Source organism: Chelonoidis abingdonii, chromosome 2 (genome assembly GCF_003597395.2).
Source record: "Chelonoidis abingdonii isolate Lonesome George chromosome 2, CheloAbing_2.0, whole genome shotgun sequence".
In the NCBI taxonomy this organism is placed as follows: Eukaryota; Metazoa; Chordata; order Testudines; family Testudinidae; genus Chelonoidis; species Chelonoidis abingdonii.
Genome location: NC_133770.1, coordinates 218672844 through 218693014, shown reverse-complemented (window position 1 = coordinate 218693014; position 20171 = coordinate 218672844). Strand labels below are relative to the sequence as shown.

The window sequence follows — 20171 nt, the reverse complement described above, 5'->3', positions numbered from 1 at the left end:
GAATATTTAGAAATTAGTCAGTATAAAAAATGCAACTTGACAGTGCCCGTATGAGCAAGATAAATGGCTAACTATTCAGTGAAGCTGTCTAACATATGCTTAGTTCTCTGAGAGCTTAAGCATTCAGGAAGACAGAAAATAAATCTTCAGTTATGGCACTTGTCAAAAATAATCTGATCTGTAATGAAGAATGAGGTAAGTGGATAAATATGCTCTTTCAGAGCAGGGGCCTGGTTTCTTTATGTGTCTTGTGCAGCTCCGAGCACACTGGTAATGATAAAAACAATACAATGAAAAGTCAGGTGATGTCATTCCAGGATTTGATACTTGCAAATGGGTATAATGTTGTGTGCAGACCTAGACTGTATGGTTTTTTGTCTGTGGGTATGTCAGCACTGCAGTAAAACACCCATGGCTGACCTATGTCAGCTGCAAGGTTTGAACTGCAGGGCTATAACGTTGCTGTGTAGACTTTTGGGCTTGAGCCAGATGTTTGGGTCACAGAGCTCGGGCTCCAGCTTGAGCCCGAACATCTACATTGTAGTTTTATAGCTTGCAGCCTGAACCCCATGAGCCTGAAGGCTTGTCTACAGTTACAGCCTTGCAGCGGTGCCTCCATAGCGCATAGTGAAGACGCTACCTATGCCAACGGGAGAGCTTCACCCTTTGTTGGAGGAAGAGGACTAAAGTCAATTGAACAGGACTGAGCGGGTTGGGTTAGTCGCTTAGCAGCAAAGACTGCAGGCCACTGTTGGATGAACAAGTACATGCAAAAAGTCATTGTAGGTAAGAGGGAAGCATACAAGTTTATGAAGTAAAGAATACTGCTTGCAGGAGAGAACTAAAAAGTATATAGGTTAAACTAAGGAAGCCTGCATACTCTTACACAAACAATGGAGGATAAAAGCAAGGTTGCATTAGAAGTTGCAAGGTACTTTTTGGATGCTGTATATAGGGACAAAGGTTCAGTGGAAGGAAATACTAGTGAGGCTAAAACTGATATGGGGGATCAAAGAAACAGGTATTGATAAACTGGGTTCTGTCTTTTAGTGCTCCCAATGTGAAGATAGGGAACAGATGTCATAAATACACACACCTTTCCCAAAGGAAGAAGAAATTGTGAAACGGAAGTGGCCAAAGATAAAAGGAAACATTAAGCAGAGATATTTGAAGTGTCTTTTTGGAAACAGAAGAGGTATCAATGGACTAGGGAAACACTGCTGTTAACAGACATTTAACAGGGGATGTAAGGATTATGTAGGAAATTACAGGTTTATAAGCTTGATTTAAACAGTGAGGGAAGATGCTAGAAAGCCTTATCAAATACGTGATAGAGGAACACCTAGAAACTTTGGATTTAATGAAGGATAGAGGGCACAGATTCACAAAAGAGGGTTCATGTCTAAAAATTTTGATGGACTATTTTGATGAAGTAACCACAAGCACTGATAGAAGAAGCCATGAACCTAATTTACCTGGATTTTAGAAAAGCTTTTCAAACTGTACAGCACAAAAGACTAATCTGTGGGGTGAATAAGTATGGCATAGGGAGAATTACTTCATTTGATTTAAAAAAAATTAACTTGGATACAGAAAGCTTAGGAGACTTGTGAATTGAAGCAGTTTAGGTTGGAGGAATGTGAATAATGGAATGCCTTAAGGATCATTTGGGCTGATTTTGTTGAATTTATGCAGCATCTCGATAGCATGGAAGAAAGAACAAGTAGTAAGCTGATGAAATTTACTGAAAATACAAAACTGAGGGAATGTCAGTACAAAAAAGGGCAGGTGATAAAATTCTGAATAACTTGACAGAAGGTGGAGCAAATAAGTAAGCATATGCAGTTCATTCTAGTGTAGAGTAATGAGGCAAGGCAATAGAAAAAAAAAAAAAGCTACATACCCCAGATAGTCATACAACTTAGAGCACTACACAGACAAATGTGAATAACGCTGTAAATCTTCAAATGTAGTATTTATTAGCTGTTTTGTTTTTAAAAGAAAGTAAAATTCTTGGACATATAGAAATATGGAGTATTTCTGGTACTGACCAGAGGGAAACTGACTCTGCTGATGCCGGCAAAGACTTCCTCACTCTGACACCGTTTCTTGACCCTCGGCACCAGCTGGCGGAACCCTCCGTGGTCTCCCCAAGCTGACTCATCTTTGGAGACAGAGGCGGAGTTCTGCACCCAAACAAAGCACCTGCGCCAGTATCCATCCTACATCCCACCAGATTCCAGTGCAGGTACACATCGGGCCCCTGGTCCAGAGGACAGTGGCATATGTAGGTCGAATGGCTGTTTGTGCTCAGTGGTGTCTGAGAGAAGGGCAGCTCCACCACCCAACCTGAACTCAGTACAGAGCCTGGTACCATCACTCAGGACTTAGGCCTGCATGATATGATTGATGTAGAAGTTAGAGGAGGAAGGCCCCCTGCCAGTGCAGGTTTTGTCCTCATCCTCCCCAGACAAAGTTGCATCGGGACTGCGCAGCTCGACGCCGCAGGATGACTTCAGAGCTCACCAAGAGCTATAAAAAAGGGTGGATTCTAAGCTAAGGCTAGAGGTGAAGGTGCTTAAAGAGTCCTCACAGAACCTGACCGCTGTCTTGGCAGCAGCAAAGGTGGCCCTATCCCCCAATGAGGCTGTTACTGGTCCAGTCAGGTCCCTATGGCAGACCGCTGCTTCGCTGCCTGCCACAGAGCAGAGACAATGTACTATGTTCCCACCAAGTGGTGTGAATAGTTATATTTCCATCCCTCCACCCCCTTGTGGTCACAGCGGCCAATAAAAGAGACAGACAAGGGCTGCAAGCCAAAGGACTCAAAGAAGCTGAACCTGTTTGGTAGAAATATTTGTTATACTGATGGGTTACAGCTTCGCATCTCCAATCAGCAGGCCTTGCTTGGGAGGTTTAACTATAATGCCTGGGACTTCATGTTGAAGTTTAAGGATTCGCTGCCCCAAGAGTTCTCTGCTCTGATGGAGGAAGGGAAGACCATAGCCAGGGCCTCCCTCCAGGCTGTGGTCCTAAGAAGGTGCTCCTGGCTCCAATCTTCAGGGCTGCCACTGGAGGTTTAGCAGGCCATTCAGTATCTTCTGTTTGAGGAAACCTCCCTCTTCTCTGAATAGACAGATGCAAAACTCCATGGCCTGAAAGATTTCAAGGCCCCCCTTAGATCCCTGGGCCTCTACTCTCTGGCACCTTTGAGGAAGCATTTCGGACCTCAACAACTAGTCCACTTCTTGGCTTCACCACATCACCAAGACTTGTTTAAGAAATAGAGCAGAGGTTGTAAATGCAGGCAACCACCCCCTTCCACCTCAGCCTCACAACCGGCATCACACAGATACACAGGAGGCCCCAAGCAGAACTTTTGAAGAGGCACCCGAGGCATTATATCAGTTCTCATGCCGGATCCTGCCCCAGCTTTGTTTTCAGACCAACTCTTCTACTTCAGCCCAGCATGGTCCCTCATCACCTTGGACCTTTGGGTGCTGAGTACGGTGGACGAAAGTTACATGCTTCAGTTTTCTTCCAGCCCCCCCTCTCATGCTCATCCACATTCAGGGACCCTTCTCACGAGCAAGCCTTCCTGCAGGTAGGGGCTGAGGAGAAGATGCCTCCGAACTTAAGAGGGAAAGGGTTTTGTTCTCACCATTCCCTAATCCTGAAGGCCAAAGTGGGTCTGCAACCTATGCCTGAATTGCCTCAAGAAGCTGAGGTTCTGCATGATCTCCCTGGCCTCCGTTATTCCCTGGATGGGATTCCCTGGTACGCCACCCTGGACTTGAAGGACACGTAGTTCCACATCTCCATCTTCCATGGCCACGGAAGGTTCCTCAGGTTCATCATAAACCAGACCCACTGCCACTTCACTGTACTCCTCTTTGGCCTGTGGGCAGCCCCTCAGGTTTTCACAAAATGTGTGGTGGTGGCGGCGGCGGCGGCCTTCCTCAGAAAGTGAGACATTCAAGTATATCCTTACCTCAATGACTGGCTGATCAGGGGCCAGTCCAAGGCCCAGGTGAAAGCCAGCTTCAATCTACCTTCCATGCCCTGGGCCTATTGATAAATGAGCAAAAGTCATCTCTCATTCCCATCCAGAGGATAGAATTTATTGGTGCGGTGCTTAGTTCCACCGACACCAGAGCCTTCCTCGCAGAGGCTCGCTTTCAGACAATGTTGGCTGTGATATCCAAGGTCAAGGCCCCCTCCCGGCACAACAGCCCAAGTTTGCCTCAGACTTTTAGGTCAGATGACTTAATGCACTTACATGGTACAGCACACAAGACTGCACCTCAGACCCCTACAAGCTTGGCTGGTCTCACTGTACTCACTGAGCCATTACCACTTGGACTCAGTGCTTACAGTTCCCGCCTGGTCCTCATTTCCCTTGACTGGTGGTGGGGTCCCTGATCAGTGGGTGCAGGTGTTCCCTTTGTCACCCCCCCAACCATCAGTACCCCTAATTTTGGACATGTCCAATCTAGACTGGGGGGCTCATCACCAGTACCTCAGGACTCAGGGCCTGTGGTCCCAAGAACAGCTCCCCTTGCACATAATCGTCAGAGAGCTCATAGCGGTCCACCTAGCATTCCAGGTGTTCCTGTCTCAGATCAAGGGCAAAGTCGTACAAGTGCTCATGGACAACACGGCAGCCATGTTTTCGATCAACAGACAGGGCGTAATGTGCTTTACCATCAAATTTGTGAACCTATCCATCTGTGGTCCTGTCGAGCTTCATGGGGCCTCCTTTTGAGCTGTTGTCATCACAGCCTTTGTCGTATCTCTCCTGGAAGGTCAACTTCCTGCTAGAGATTACCTCAGCCAGAAAAGTCTCAGAAATTAGGGCCTAAACATGAGAACTGCTGTATATGGTTTTCTTTTTAAGAACAAGTTCAGTTGTGCTCCGACCCAGCATTCCTCCCAAAGCTGGTCTCATAGTTTCATAGTAATCAGGCTATTTTCCTGCCAATTTTCTTCCCCAGACCGCACAAGAATACAGAGGAGCGGCATCTTCATGTCCTGGATTTTGGATGTGCCCTGGTCTTCATCATTGAGAGAAACCAAACTGTTCCCTAAAGCCATGCAGCTCTTTGTGGCATTAGCAGACAGAATGAAAGTCTTATCGGTTTCAGCACAGACAGTTTCATCCTGGATCACTTCCTGCATTCATAGGTGCTATGAGCAAGCGGGTACTCTTCCTCCTGCTATCTTGACAGCGCATTCAACAAGAGCTCAGGCTTCATTATTAGCATTTCTGGCCCAGGTCTCCTCCCACTATGCCATCACCTAGCAGACCAGCATGATGCCAAGTTTGGCAGAGCAGTGTTGTAATTCACATGTTAATGAACTCCAATCCCACCTCCTCAGGTACCACTTGGGAGCCACCTAACATGGAATTGACATGAGCAAGCATTTTCCATGTACCTAAAATTACTTGTGCATCAGATTCAAATTCAGCATGTTGAGATGCTGCCAAATCTGCTAGGCCCTGGACTGGGGTCTTTGACAGGAGAGTATTTTACTGAAGGGTTGTAAAGATCTTTTGAGAGCCAGTTGTACCAAGTGTTCAGTAGGAAGGTGGAGCCAGAACCATGTTAAAAATTAGAATGAGGAGGTTCATGAACTGAACTTAAACTATCTAAGCCCTTGTCTATAACAGGGTTCAAAAAAGAACTAGATAAGTTCATGGAAGTTAGCTCCATCAATAGCTATTAACCAGGATGGACAGGGATAGTGTCCCTAGCCTGTTTACCAGAATCTGGGAATGTGCGACAGGGGATTGATCACTTGGTGATTACCTGTTCTGTTCATTCCCACTGTGGCAATTGGCACTGGCCACTGTCAGAAGATAGGATACTGGGCTAGATGGACCTTTGGTCTGACCCAGTATGGCCGTTCTTATGTTTTTACCCTGCACTCTCACCCTGATGCAACATGTATTGTTGTCCCCAGTTGTGGAATGAATTGCAACCTGCCACAGTTTAGAGCAACCTTAAGACTGCTGTAGTTGGTCCAAGTACTGAACTGGCCCCATCAAGGTCGGGTTGTGGAAAGGTGATATGAAGCTACTTTTGTTCCCCACCCTTCACCCATGCCCAGCACTACTTTAGTACAGTTTAGGATTCAGCCTGCTATTTGTCATTGACTCATTGCATTTCTGAAGCCTAAAAAAAAGAATTACTTATATCTCATCTGTATTTTGGTAACAAGATTTTTAAACTCTCAACCCCAGTGTTCCATAGCTTTGTCTGAATTATATTTGTGTTGCAGCATTGTGGTTTAATATGCTTTTCATGAGGCTTACATGTAAAACCAAACAGGTTGACTTGTTGACTTTTTAGGATGGAATGTTCAAAACCACTCAATATTGACCTAACCCTTCATCTTCCTAAAAGTCAATGGGAGTTTTACCATAGCTCTTTTAACAATCCTACCCCAAAAGTTCAGATTAAATTAAAAAAAAAAAAAGTTGTGTTTTTAAATAATGAAGTCAGGTTAGAACTGAGAAACGAATATTTATTAATAGAAACAGATTTTTCTTTGTAAGTGGCTCATATTTGAAAGGCCAATGAACACCTTAACAAAAATGTAATTAAAATCTAGAATGTGAAAAAAGCGACAGAAAAGGCAGGAATTAACTTGCATTAAAAATCATTCATAAAAAGAGATCAGCTGAAAAAGTTGTATTCTTGATAGCTACACCATGTCAGTGTCAGCAAACAAATAAGAAAAACTCCCTCTTAACCCTCAAATGTCAAAAGTTAAAAAAAGTTGTTAGAAGTCTGTTTTAATAAATAAATTAATATTTACTCAAGAATACATGAAAGCCATTGTAGGGTCAAAATGATGGTGATTTCTTTCTGCTTTCCGCTATTATATCTACTTCATTCTAAATAGAGAGAGTGAGAAAATGGAAGGGAAAAATGCTCAGAATATTTTTTTCTTTGTTCAAGTAAAATTTTATTTCAGCTAATTGTTTCCAACCAGATCTAATAAGAAATTACTAAATATCAGTAAATGTATGTTGGCTTTTTCCATTGTTGGAGAGAGGAATGAAAATATTTCTGTCTGTCTGTCCAGACTTAGCCATGCCACCTTGCAAATGTCTAGAAGGGACCCAAGAGACTCATATGGGTTTTTTGGTTACAACCTATTCCCTACATCCATTTAAGTCCATGACAGTTTTGCCATATTGACTACATTGGGAACAGGAAGGTCCCTTTGCAGTGAAAAACGATTGTTTAGAAATATAAAAAGTATGGAAATAAGCATGTGATGTTTGTTCAGCACGTTGTGAAAATGTCTGTTTTTGATCTCTTAAAATCTAAGCTCATTAATACACAAGTTTAGACACGTCTAGATAAGTATATGCTGAGTTAATAAAAGTTGATAGTAACATTTTAGAATCTGCTCCCAGACTAAAAAAGAACCAATGTTTGATCTAGCAACAATGACAAAAGCATTCTTTTCTTTGTGATAAAAGAAAACATCTATGTGGATCTGCAAATATGTCAAATCAGTTTGAAGAGGCTAGTAAGTGCTGGTATATTATTTTTTTGTTGTCAAGTGATTTTATTCTTTATCATTAGACTTCAAAGAAGAAGGAAAGTGTGTTCTGTTATCATATTCATCAGTCATAATTTTTGTAGACGATTCTTGACACAAACTATGTCTTACTGCGCTAACAAGAGAAAAGACCAGCCATTAAGTTTGTGTGTCTTGGCTTTTCAACAAAGTCACATATCAGAAATAACGCAAGAAATATTTTCTAACTAGTTCTAAAGAGAAACAATGGTTTTTTTTAAAAAAGAGTGATTGTTGTTTACGCAATATATGTTGTTCTATATGTCACCATCAAAAGCCTCTTGTAAAGAGCTCAGCACAATAAGTCTTTGATCCTGATTGTCGTTATTTAAAGATACCTGCTAGATGTAGATGTACTATGGCGTGTTCACACTTACTTACATATAATAGTAAGATTTTGGATGGCATCTGTTCAAAATGCATTTCTGCAGACGATTTCTATGTCACTACATACAGTCATAAAATAGGAAAAATAATTGGAACATCTTGAACAGCAGACCTTTCAGATTTTATTTGTAAAATTGAATGAAAACCAGACTTCTCCAAGTATGTGGTGATTTCATTTCTCCATGCAAGGCCTTGGCTTGGTAAAATAGCATGAAATTTTCACATTGGTTCAAATGAAAAACAGCCAAGAGATCTGTAGTTGTTTCCATTGAAAGCCACCACAGCACATTTTGTTACCGTCATTAAGAAAATTAAAACAGTCACTGATGGTCTCAACTTATTTTTGAAACAGTCTGACACATTGTTCTCACAGGGATACCTTTACAAATCTTTTGTTTTTCAGGACTGACTTTGGCCATCCAAGTACTGTTCCATTTAATATGGAAAGGAAGGCATCTGTTCAACCCCTTTGCATTGCTTCTAGAGGGCTTTGGGTTGGAAAGACACAAACAGAAACTTGAGGATATGTCTGTCTACACTGCTGGAAGTGAGCCTCCCAGCCTGTGTAGACCAGGGACTTGAGAGCCAGAGATCCAGCGCAAGCTGCAGCATCTACACTGCTATTTTTTGAGCACTGTCTCAAGCCCCATTAGCACCAGTCTGTCCACCTGGGCTGTGAGGCTCCCAGCCATAGTGTAGACATGCCCTTTGGTTAATTCACCTTCCTGAGAGGCGGTAACTAGGTTGACGGAAGAATTCTTGGGTTTGAGGAGGAATGGGATTAGGATACATGGGTTTTATTCCTGGCACTGCCACTACTTCATTATGGGCCTGATCCAAAAGCCCATTAATATTAAAGGAAGGACTCCCATTTGACCTCTTTGCACCTTACTTTACAAATCTGTAAACACAGGCATTATTACAGTACTTACCATGCAATGCATTTGTAAAGCTTAAAAAGTGTCATTTGTAAAGAGCTATGAGAGATTCAAGTAAAAGGTGCTACAGAAGGCAAAGTTATTTAATATTAATAATTAATTCTTAATGAAAACACCTCTGGAGCGCTTTAAATTACCACTTTGAACTAACCATTTTGAGTTATAATGAAATGGTTCAGGCTGTATGTTTAAACACATTTTCTCAACCCTTGTCTCTTTAGAAGAAGACCTACCAGTGCATCAAGTGTCAGATGGTTTTCTACAATGAATGGGATATCCAAGTTCATGTTGCAAACCACATGATTGGTAAGTGAAGCACTAAATCTTGTTGAAGATAGATAGCTTTTTCTCCTTCTTGTGTTCATCATTGCCCGCAAAATTAAACAGAGTTAAGGAGAAATTAATTGTGCAACCATCAATGATTTACCTAGGCATGATTGATTTTTTTATTCATATTATTAGACCTGATAAAACATTAGCATGTTTTATTTTCTGCAAGGGCTAGTTTAGACTTCTGCAGAGAATTGTATATCTACTTCCAGTCAAAACACAGGTGATTAACAAATTAAACTTCTAATCATTTTTGCATTATTGAAAACAAACTAACAGGAATGGTTAATGAACTGGATGTTAGCTTTCCGTAGAGTTTTAGACAGGTTTTAATTTCAGACGTTATTATGATAATGACACTACAGTGTGCTGCTCAAGCACCTTGGTACCAAAATCAAAACTAGCGAGTTTCTGTCTTTAGGAAAGATAAATAATTCAAATGACCATAAAAATAGTATTATATGTTCTGTATGAACAGTCTGGAAACAATTTGGAATGTTTCTGTCTGTACATAATTAAATACTATATCTTATTTTTTAAAATAAGGAATTGTATTCAATAATAGGATCTGCATTTTTAGATACAGACATTTAAAAATTATTTTCCATTTGGATTCCTGATCCAAGCATGCTTGATATTTACAAACTTATGTTAGAGTTGTGAGGTGGAATAAAACAAAAAGAGCATTTTCTTTAATATTCATATTTTCCAATTACTTGCTTATTCCCATGGGGTTGCCCACAATGTTTTCAATTTGGTAACCACTCAGTAATAGCTCTAAGAATTCTACCAGTCAATTAAATTTATCAAGCACATCTTTTGCCCGCTAATAAAATAACATTGTTGTAGTTGTCTTATTTTGTTATTAGCCTCTTTTCAGAAATTTCATATAGCAAGCAGGGAATCATTGATTTTACACTTGCTTCATATTGTTTTCGTTGTAACGTAAAAAAGTGCAAATTACAAATGGTACAGTACAGCAGAGCAGCCAGTAATCACATGTCCAGTTAATAAGAAGTTTCTCTTTTTAAGTCAATAACTCAGATATATCTGGGCTGATACAACAAAATATTTTATTGCAAGCAAGCTTATGAATTTCTTCCTTGAATTTCAGGAGTTTGGTTGTACCATAAGTGACCTCACAAAATTAATGAAGTAGTGAGAAATAGCCTAGTAATACATTTTAATACATTTAAAATATGAACATTTATGTTCTTTGCAGAAAAATGAATATACACAAATTATGAGTTGGGCTTGAAAGGCAGTTCAGTGGTTTGCTTGTTGGATTAAGTCTCACTTTTGACATTCTTAATCTTTGGGGGAAGATAATGAACTGCTTCATAATATTAAATCAGGATTAGTAACTTAGAATTTAGAAATAGAACATGACGCACAACAGAATACACCTTTCCGTTGTTTTCTTTGGATCCCAGTGTATGGCATATTCTTAATGATCTTTTGCAGCGATTAGTGGATACTGATAATTTGACAATAAGAAATTGTCAAAAACTGTATGGGGTAAGGGATAATGCTGGAATGTTAGTCTCAAACATAGTGGTTGTTTGCCACCGACGTCCCATCTGCCTCTGATTCCTTGGTAAGGGCATCTCTCTGCTCCTTAAACATTTTGGAGGAGGGCGGGGGGTTGTTCTGTTTAGTGGGTACAGCAAGATGGATCCAGACTAGTGTTGATCAGATATGATGGTAATTGAGGTTTTCTTAAAACTGAGTTAATGATGTTTGTATTTTATTCTGAAAAGTTGCATGAGGTTGAATGGGAGGGAGGTCCTTATCCTTAGTAGGAGTTGTATCAACCATGCATGATATTGTTTCATTACATAACCATAGTGATACAGATTTACATTTGCTTAATATAAAATCTTCCCAGTGGGGAGAAGGAGCTCACAACTCATACTGGGAGATTTGCAGGTCATGCTTTCGATAATCTGTGTTCCCTGGAAGTTTCTTATGTGTACCGCCAGATTTAAGAGTTTAGCTCTTAGTAGTACAACCCTAATTAATAAAATACAGATTTGGGGAAGGCGGAGGGCAAAATCAACAAAGAATAAGAATTCTGTTGCTGAGAGTTGTGAACATGACCTCACTACCGAAGCAGAGGAAAACAAATGTTGCTGTTTTCCAATTCTGTTAGTCCTTTCACCGTTTATTAGAGTTTCCCTTAGCTATCTTTCTAATTTTACTTCTCCCTTCCTCCTGCTCCCCTCCTTAATTTATTTCGTTGTTCACTAGCATGACAGGCCTTTCCCCAAGACCATATCCTGTCTACAAAGAAAGGTTAAAAGCGTGTCATCAATCTGTTTAAGTTTTCAGATTGACCCTACTGTGAGTGGGAGATGGATATAATATATAAAACATGGATGTGTGTGTGTCTCTGAGTATATATATGTAAAAATAAACAGATAAAACACCTAAGTAACTATCAGCATCTGGAGGCTTCTTCCTGTCCATTCACCTGCCATAAAACCCTAGTGTTCTAAGCACCCCAATCTCCATATTTCTAAAATCAAAAGTTGTGAGCAGTAGAAGAGCCCACTCGGGCTGATAAAGCATTTCTTGCTGCCCTAGTTCCCCTGTAACACGAATTGGCAGAACAAGATACAGTGTATTTGCTCTCGCAGGTGGAGTGAGGCACCCTTAGAGAGAGAGCGAATGGTCCAGGAAGGCAGGAGGGAGTAGATAAAAATCAAGGGGTTTAAAAATACTCAGATGGACTGTGAGAGCAACACATACCTTCAGCTTCCGACATTATATCCCCATCTCAGGAGATATATTTTCCATTTGGATTAATATTTTACCATTGTTGGCTTCCTAGCCAGTCAATATTTGTATTATATTTATTGATAGATGTGGATTACTCTTTTCTAATTTGAGGGCTCCCAGATGACTTCAGAGGAATGATAGGGCAAAGGAAAAGAACAGCAGTGGTGGTGGGGAAAGTTGCACGACCCCATGTCTGTCCTTCCCCACCATCCATGCATTGTGCTTCCGAGACAAGCAGGCAGTGAAGGCCCACCAACCTTCCATCCCTGCTCCCGCAACAGTCTCTAATGAAGATGGCTACAGAAGCAGATGATGATTTTTCTCCTGTGCTTCCATGGCCTTCAGCTAAGCTGCAAGGACACACATCATATCTCTGGAACCACCAGTTGAGGCCCCCATCCCAAGCAGTAGGGAACAGAGAAGGAATTACTAAATGAGACAGCAGAAATGAATAGCAATTAGAATGGGGGGAAAAGACAGAGAACAGAAAAACATAAGATTATTTTAAAAATAATAGAGGCAGAAAAGAATAGGAGAGACATTAAGACAGAAAGGAAGATGGCAGTACCTGCCGGGACATGGTACGTTGGGATATGGAGTGCAGGAGTTCATCCATCAAACCATTGTGAGGATAGTCTATCAGAAAATGATTGGGAGCCACTGATGTAGATACATGTTTAACTGATTAAAGAAAAAATGTTTGTTCTCAGCAATTTTGTGGCCTAAACAGATTGATAGGATCCCTGTAATTATTCTGTCCACTCTCTCATGTTGTTAACATCCAGAGAGAGTGGATTCATTATGGAAGGTCACTAAGGCAAATATAGGTTTAAAAAATCCAAGTATGAAACTTAGTCTTTTAAATAAGGCAAGCGGCATTACTTTGTTGGCTAAAATATCTCCACTGAGGGTAGATATTTTTAGGTAGTGTGTCTGTCTATGTTTTTGTCTAATCAAATATAATATCAAATAGTCATTTAGCAGAGGAAGAGGGATTAGAGGCTATTTGAAAAGCCTCTTACTCTTCTCTGTTAAGAGGTCGTATAGTGATTTTACAGATTTTATTATACATTTCAATCAATCAAACAAGATGGATTATGCCACCTAATGGAAAATAAAATCTGCAGATGACCCAGTGAGGTGTAACCTTAAATATCTTTGACAACAAAACAATTTACATTTGTTTATGTGCAAGTCTCATACTGAAAGGATTTCAGAGAGATGGTTTTTGTTAGTAATTATACTTATCAGCTATATAGCACTTTATAATTTACATTTGTGAAATGTTGTACAAGCTTAATTAATCCTTACAACATACCCGTGGTAAGGTATGCAGATAAGTATTTATCATGCCCATTTTATAGACAGAAAAACAGAGGCAGAGAAGTGAAATGCTTTACCTAAGGCCGTGGTTTTCAACCTGTGGTCTGTGATCCCTGGGAGTTTGCAGACTATGTCTAAGATTTCCGCACCTCCATTTGAAATTTGTCGGGGGTTCACAAATGAAAAAAGGCTGAAAACTGCTGACCTAAGGCTACATATAGGTAGTCAGTAGCAGAGAGCTCAGGAATTCCTGACCCTCAATTCTGTGTTCATTCCTTTAGACCATGTCAAGTAACATCCAAGTTTTCTTAAACTACACACTGTTTACCATTAATGCTATAGAGCAGTCTTGTGGACAGAAAGTGCTACAAAGCTTTTTTTTTTTTTTTAATACACCGTCTATTTACATGCAAATTTGGATCCAGATGGATGAAGGTACTTTTGTTTCTAGAGGAAACTGCCAAATGCAAACATGTTTGTCAGTAAAACTATTTTATAGCTTTGTGTCTATTTGGAAAAAAAAATCCAAACCCAGACATATTTTAATGTTGTCTCAGTGAGGTGTAAGAAAACATATCTGTAATTCCTCGCTTCTTTCATTTTTTCTTCTGAATAAGATACAAAGCTTTTTAGCAGTTGTTCTTGAGAATAAACTGTCTCTTGATGTCTAGAGATGAGAGAAGTTTCCTGGTATCTCTTTGTTTAGCTCACATAGTTTACTGTTGGCATTTGACCCAAGTGTGCAGAAAGATACCCCTCCACCTGTTATTTTAAATAAAGATGGTAAAGATTTTTTCTTCTACATATTCCTTTACATTTGTATTACTTGATGTAGTAGCATATAAACTGAAGTGTAGCCATAATGTCTATAATTTTTTCAAACACACACAAAGTGGATCAGAATCAAGGGAGTTCATACTTGTTTAACTGAGCAAAGGAATTACCCCATATAAAATTCTGAGGCTCCACAGCAGTAGTGTAAATTTGTAAGTGCTCTGAATAAAGTGCTGTTAGGCATGAGATAATGTAAAGTGGTGACTTTGCCAAGAACTATTTATGAAGAGCTTAATTTTTTTCACTCTGATAATTCTTGACCAATAATTACCAGCCTCTAATTATCTATTTTAGTTAGAAAGAAATCTCTATCACTATGGAAGTTGGCATTGCAACTAGCGCATAAATCCCCAAAGAGGTAAATGTGTTCCAAACAGCCACAAACAACTGTCTCATGGAACATAGTGAGCAAATTGCAAGCCGCTGGCTGTGCACAACAGAGCAGCACATTTACCATTGAAGGCTGATCAGGCTGACAAAGAGAATGATAAAAGGGGAAAAACAGCCACAATCTTTGTAGTTCACTGCAACTTACATTGACTGTAGAGAGCAAGCCATGGCTCTGTAGCAATAACCACAGTCCTCATAAAAAGTTGTGGTGGTAGGGGCCAGGCTATGTCTTTTTAAGAGTTTGCCTTAAATTTCATATCTGGTATAAATTGTGTGTGAGTTGAAGTGTGTGGTTTTTGACAGAAGGGTGTCTGAGAGAAGGGTGTATTGTGGGCAAGGATCAGGAAAAAAAATGACAAAACTAGAGTCAAAACCAGTATCAAAGTCAATGGAAAGACTCCCATTGACTTCAGTGAACATTAAACCAACCCCATAGATTGATTAAGAGAGTCTGTGCTGAGACAGTAATAGTCCTAAAGCACTTTTTTTGGAAATAATGCATTAATTCATCTGAAATGAAAATTGAAAACTGTGCCTTGAATTGACTAGCAATGTATTAACACTGAGATCTGGAGAAATCGTTTATTGCAAATCCATGATATTTGAATATATCATTGATTTTTAAATATATACACACACACACACACACACACATGCACATACATATAATGTATTTTATATGTGTGTGTATATATAGTGTGTGTGTGTGTATATATATATGTAAAAATAATTTTATTTGTCTCACATGCAGACATATGCAGCATGCATTATGTTATATTTGGAATACATTGCTGATGTCAAGACAAAGGAAATGAATAAATCAGCTTTGTAGACACCAATAACATTTTAGGCTAATTGTAATAGTAAGTGACATTTACCCATTCTGTAGTTTGTCTAATGCCTACGGTCATGAAAAACATATACCGTAAGCAGCAGTATGTGACTAATATTCATTGCACGTTGGTAACCGCAAATATCACTTCTTCAGAATTTCAGTTTAAATAATATACAATAAAAATGATTCTCCTGTGTGAGGGGTTTTTACATGTCTTTGGGGGAAAAAAGTCTAAATACATGGATCTGCCTACTAGAACATGAAGAGGCACAGACTTCCTTTTGTTTATCAGCTTTCACTGACTTGTCAGAAACAAGGAATGGAGATTAACACATTGCAGGGGGAAAAACGATACTACCCTCTTAGCATCAAAAAATAGTTTGAGTACTTGAGAATCTCATGTTTACACTCATTGTTAGCAAGAAGTTTTCAAAAACTTTAGTGTAACTATATTATGCGATTTGAAAAATGCAAAAAACATGTAACATCCAGAAAATCTTCTTTTGATATTAAATCTGATGAAATGTTGGCTATTTCATGAGGAGCTGGATTTAAAAAAAAAAGATGAAATCTGTGCTGTTTAATACTAACAGAAAGCTACCCTCATGTGGGTAATGCTGGCTTATTTGAAAAGCCCATAAAGGGTTTCTACATGGACCATACAAAAGGGATACTTTCTCTTTAATAGCCATCTGTACAGGAGAGATGAGAAGTGGGCCAGGTCATCTCTCCTCAGCTGTCATGATATTAACGTAGGTAATGGAGCAAGCTCTGTGTTCTGCTGGGTGTTGTTTTTCATAGATGTTCATCGATTTGCACAAATAATTCTATTTATTTCTTAGAGTTGGTCCAAGCAAACAAGGCAGAATAACAAACACCAAAGCATTTCAAATGACTTTATCTTTGTTGTTTTGTAATGCAACTTTTGTCTAAAAATTGGTGTCACACCTACTGTGCAGATGGCTGCATGATTTGTAAACCAGCCAAAACATTTAAACAAATGTGTGATCTGGGGATAGATTAAATAAAGGATAAAATGGAGTGTGGACCACAAATTCTAATAATCAGATGATTTTAAGTTGTGTGTAGTGTAGAGAGATGGTAACAGTGATAGCAGGGAAAGCTTGCCAATGACAGCAAGGTGCCTTACAGATCTCAGGATGGAGCCTGTGGCCTAGTAGGCCTCAGTTTGAGAACTGCACATTTGCTGTACAGCTGGCAGCTCTGTATGGGGACATCAGATAAAACTTATGTAAAATGAAGTGTTATTGCTTAGTATGAAATTGTGCAGAGAGGGAATTTGCAGACAGTAACTGAAAACAGAATTCATGGTACCAATGAAGCAGACTGTAAGTATGAAGAGGCTTTAATTATCTGAGCAATTTAACAAAAAATTCAAGATGTATTGACAAAGGGCAAATGCAGCTGTAAACATACTAGAGCACTAAACTGAAAGTCACGTCACCCCTTCCTGTTTCAAACTCCAGTTTTTAATTCTGAGGATTATATGATTTCAGCCACAGAGCTACTCTGATTTGAGATGATATCTAGATTTCAGATTGACCCTGGAGCAATTTTCTTTTCTTTTTTTTCCACACAGTTTTTCGGGAAAGTCTATCGAGGCATTTTAAAGTCACAGAATATGAAGTAAAAAACTAATATGGAAACATTCCCAACTCAGATGTTTTATTTTTCTCTTTTGTAACTCAAACAACTTGGATTTTGAAAAATTCAATTTGGGAAAGAGTCCATAATTTTTTTCTTAAGGAGTTTGGGGGGAAGAGGGGGAGAAACAACCAAAAAGCCAATATTTTGCATCATTTTCTTTCCATTTTAATTTCTTTTAAAGAAAGGGGGGCATTTAAAGATCAGAATGCCACTTGATTCTAACCTTGCTCTCTTCTGTCTAGGTAGTGCAAGGAGTCCAGTTGGCGTGTGCTGTTATATACGATGCAGTTTGTGCTGTAATACCTAGCCACTGCAGGATGAATTAAAGGCATTGTGTCACCTTTCCCTTTGTTCTTTTTTGTTTTTGTCCTTTTGTACTGCAGCCCTAACAGTTGCTTTTGCACATTTTTGATATGTGTTAATGATCACTATAGAATACAGTTTAAATATTAAAATCCACAGTAGTTATTCCTAAATTGTTCACATTCCTAGCAAAGAAACCCCCAGTTCCTTGATGAGCTGTTTCATTAGATTTCTTCCTGCTTTTGAGTCCATTTAGTGCAATAAACAAAACAAAAGAAACCAATATGGAGAGTGGGTGTTGAACTTCAGCTGTTCGTATTGTTGCATTTGGTGAGCTGATGGCGTTTCGTAGGTCACCTTTAGAATTATGCCTATGACAGCAGTAGCTACCTGCCAAGATTGCAAGGTATCTCACAGCTCTCAGGATGGAGCCTGTGGCCTGGTAGGCCGCACTTGGAGGGGTACACATTTGCTGTACAGCTGGCGGCACTGTATGGGGCAGCCATGTGGGCTGTTAGGGAGCTGGAAAGGAGACAAGCATGAAATTTCTTCTAACCCCAACTCTGTTTTTCTGTACTGTTGGCTGCCTCTCAGTTCCTTGACAAAAAAACCAATCAGGCACCCTTTAATCCGCCTGTGATTACCAGTGGTATAAAAAGAGAAGCATAATGAGGAAAAATGCCTCGTTTTGTTGCCTTCAAAAGCCAACAAATTGGAGTTAACTTGACAGGAAGTGGCTTAATAATTAGATTATTTATTTATTCCTGACACATATCCCCCTGTTACTAGTCTCAGGAGATCCCGTAGATGGTACGATTTTCAAGCTGCCATTACTTCGCTATCTTTTGTGAACAAAGAAGCTACTGTCTATCAGTCAATTAAATGCACTCTTTAAGCAGAGGCTGAGAAGTCCTCAATGGATAGAGCCCTGGGACATTGTGGCTGATGATTCCTTTCTCTGTACTGTACATCACGCTCTCAACTACAGTCCCCATAGAGATGGAATAAAGTCATGCATTAAAATATCACTTGTTGATTTGTTTGCTAATGAAGAGCCATTGAAATGTTTGTGTATTTCTGTGGCAAAATTGTGGATAAAAGGACTACTTGCTTGCATATCTTACTTCATCTTCAGTAAGTGCTTATTTAAGACTGACTAAAATTAAAGTCAACACATTAAGGAAAAAAACAGAGAGATGGATAATATGGATTTACTTATAATTCACATGAAAGTAAATAATGCCAAGGACAGTGAGAAGAGCGAGAGGAAAGGGGAATAATAGTACTTCAACCATGTCTGATATAATTCTCTTCATTAGTAACACTAAGGATCTCTCTCTCTTATTTTTCTGGTACAGTAGCAGGCACACCTATTTCAAATAATAAAAAAACGTGATGCATACATTTAAAGCATCCATAAAAACGTAATACTGGAAAAGTAAGAACATAAAAAAGTAGTTAGTTTTTAAAAGAGGTTTTGTTTGGATTCTTTCTTCTTTTTTGGAGTTAAATATATTTAGAAAATAAGAACTATTGTTCATTTAAATTGTAACTATCTGCAGCCAGGTAACCCAGCAAAAATATGCAGACATTTCTGACTAGTATACTGTGTTTGGTAAAACTTCGAAGTTAAGGTAAAAGAGTCTATGAGAAAAGTTACTTGACTCTGGGGAGTAAGTCTTCTGAGCTCAGATACTCCTAACTTTTTTTTACAGTGTTGTATTATCTACATGAAGTTACTTTTTTTGTTTGGTTTTTTATTTTTGTTTTGCTCAGATCACCATGGTGCTTTACGGTACTTTTTACAAAAGGCAGAATGCTCGTCTTTGTATAGTAATGAAAATAATTAGTTGATGATTAATTGGTAATATGTGCCGGTATTTATTCAAGCAGCAAAGAATCCTGTGGCACCTTATAGACTAACAGACGTTTTGGAGCATGAGCTTTCGTGGGTGAATACTCACTTCGTCAGATGCATGTAGTAGAAATTTCCAGGGGCAGGAAATTTCCACTACATGCATCTGACGAAGTGGGTATTCACCCACGAAAGCTCATGCTCCAAAACGTCTGTTAGTCTATAAGGTGCCACAGGATTCTTTGCTGCTTTTACAGATCCAGACTAACACGGCTACCCCTCTGATAGTGTTTATTCAGTTCTTAATCTATCTTTTTAGAGATCTCTGTTTGCACTTAAGCACTTAAATGATGCAGTGGCATTTCTCCAATGCAATATTTAGCTTCTGCACGACCATTTGTTACATACAGATAGAGTTTAAATGAAAGTGGTGATGCCCTAAAATGTATTTATTTTCTCAGCCTTTTTTAAAATTACACCATACTGTAACTCTTGCTTTCAGTAAACCTGACAACAGGCTAAAGGGAATTAATTCAGGCCAGCCTCAAATTGAAGTGTTTCTAATTCCTAGCCTGTTATTCCAATTCATTTTGTTAGAAAAAGCTTAGATACTCGGAGGTGTTCTATAATAGAAAATGAATTTGAAACCCATTCATTAATTGGTGATTAATACATTTCAGGATTAGTTTAAGCAAAGCCCTACCTCCTGCCCAGTCAAGTATGTTCTGGTTAATATCCAATTATCTGTACCTTTGTACTTATTATTATGTCTTAATATTTCGGATATGATAACCAGAAACTTGAGAGTAATGCTAATGAGGAGCATAGAGCAGGAATTAACCAGTGACACACTCAGAGATCCTTACTGAGAAAAGTATCTTTCTCTCTTTTCCTCATAATGGTACAGCTATTGCACACCCTCTATTTCTAG

At 39.2% G+C, this 20171-nt stretch overlaps 1 protein-coding gene across 12 annotated transcripts in view; it reads left to right on the top strand.

The window, feature by feature from the left end:
* ZNF521 (zinc finger protein 521) overlaps nucleotides 1–20171 on the top strand; it is a 285223-nt gene that overhangs the window by 128342 nt on the left and 136710 nt on the right. For all 12 annotated transcript variants that reach the window (XM_032799036.2, XM_032799035.2, XM_075062981.1 and 9 more), the window contains one exon: nucleotides 9143–9227. In XM_032799036.2, the coding sequence (XP_032654927.1) occupies nucleotides 9143–9227 (85 nt within the window). The remainder of the gene's footprint in view (nucleotides 1–9142; nucleotides 9228–20171) is intronic.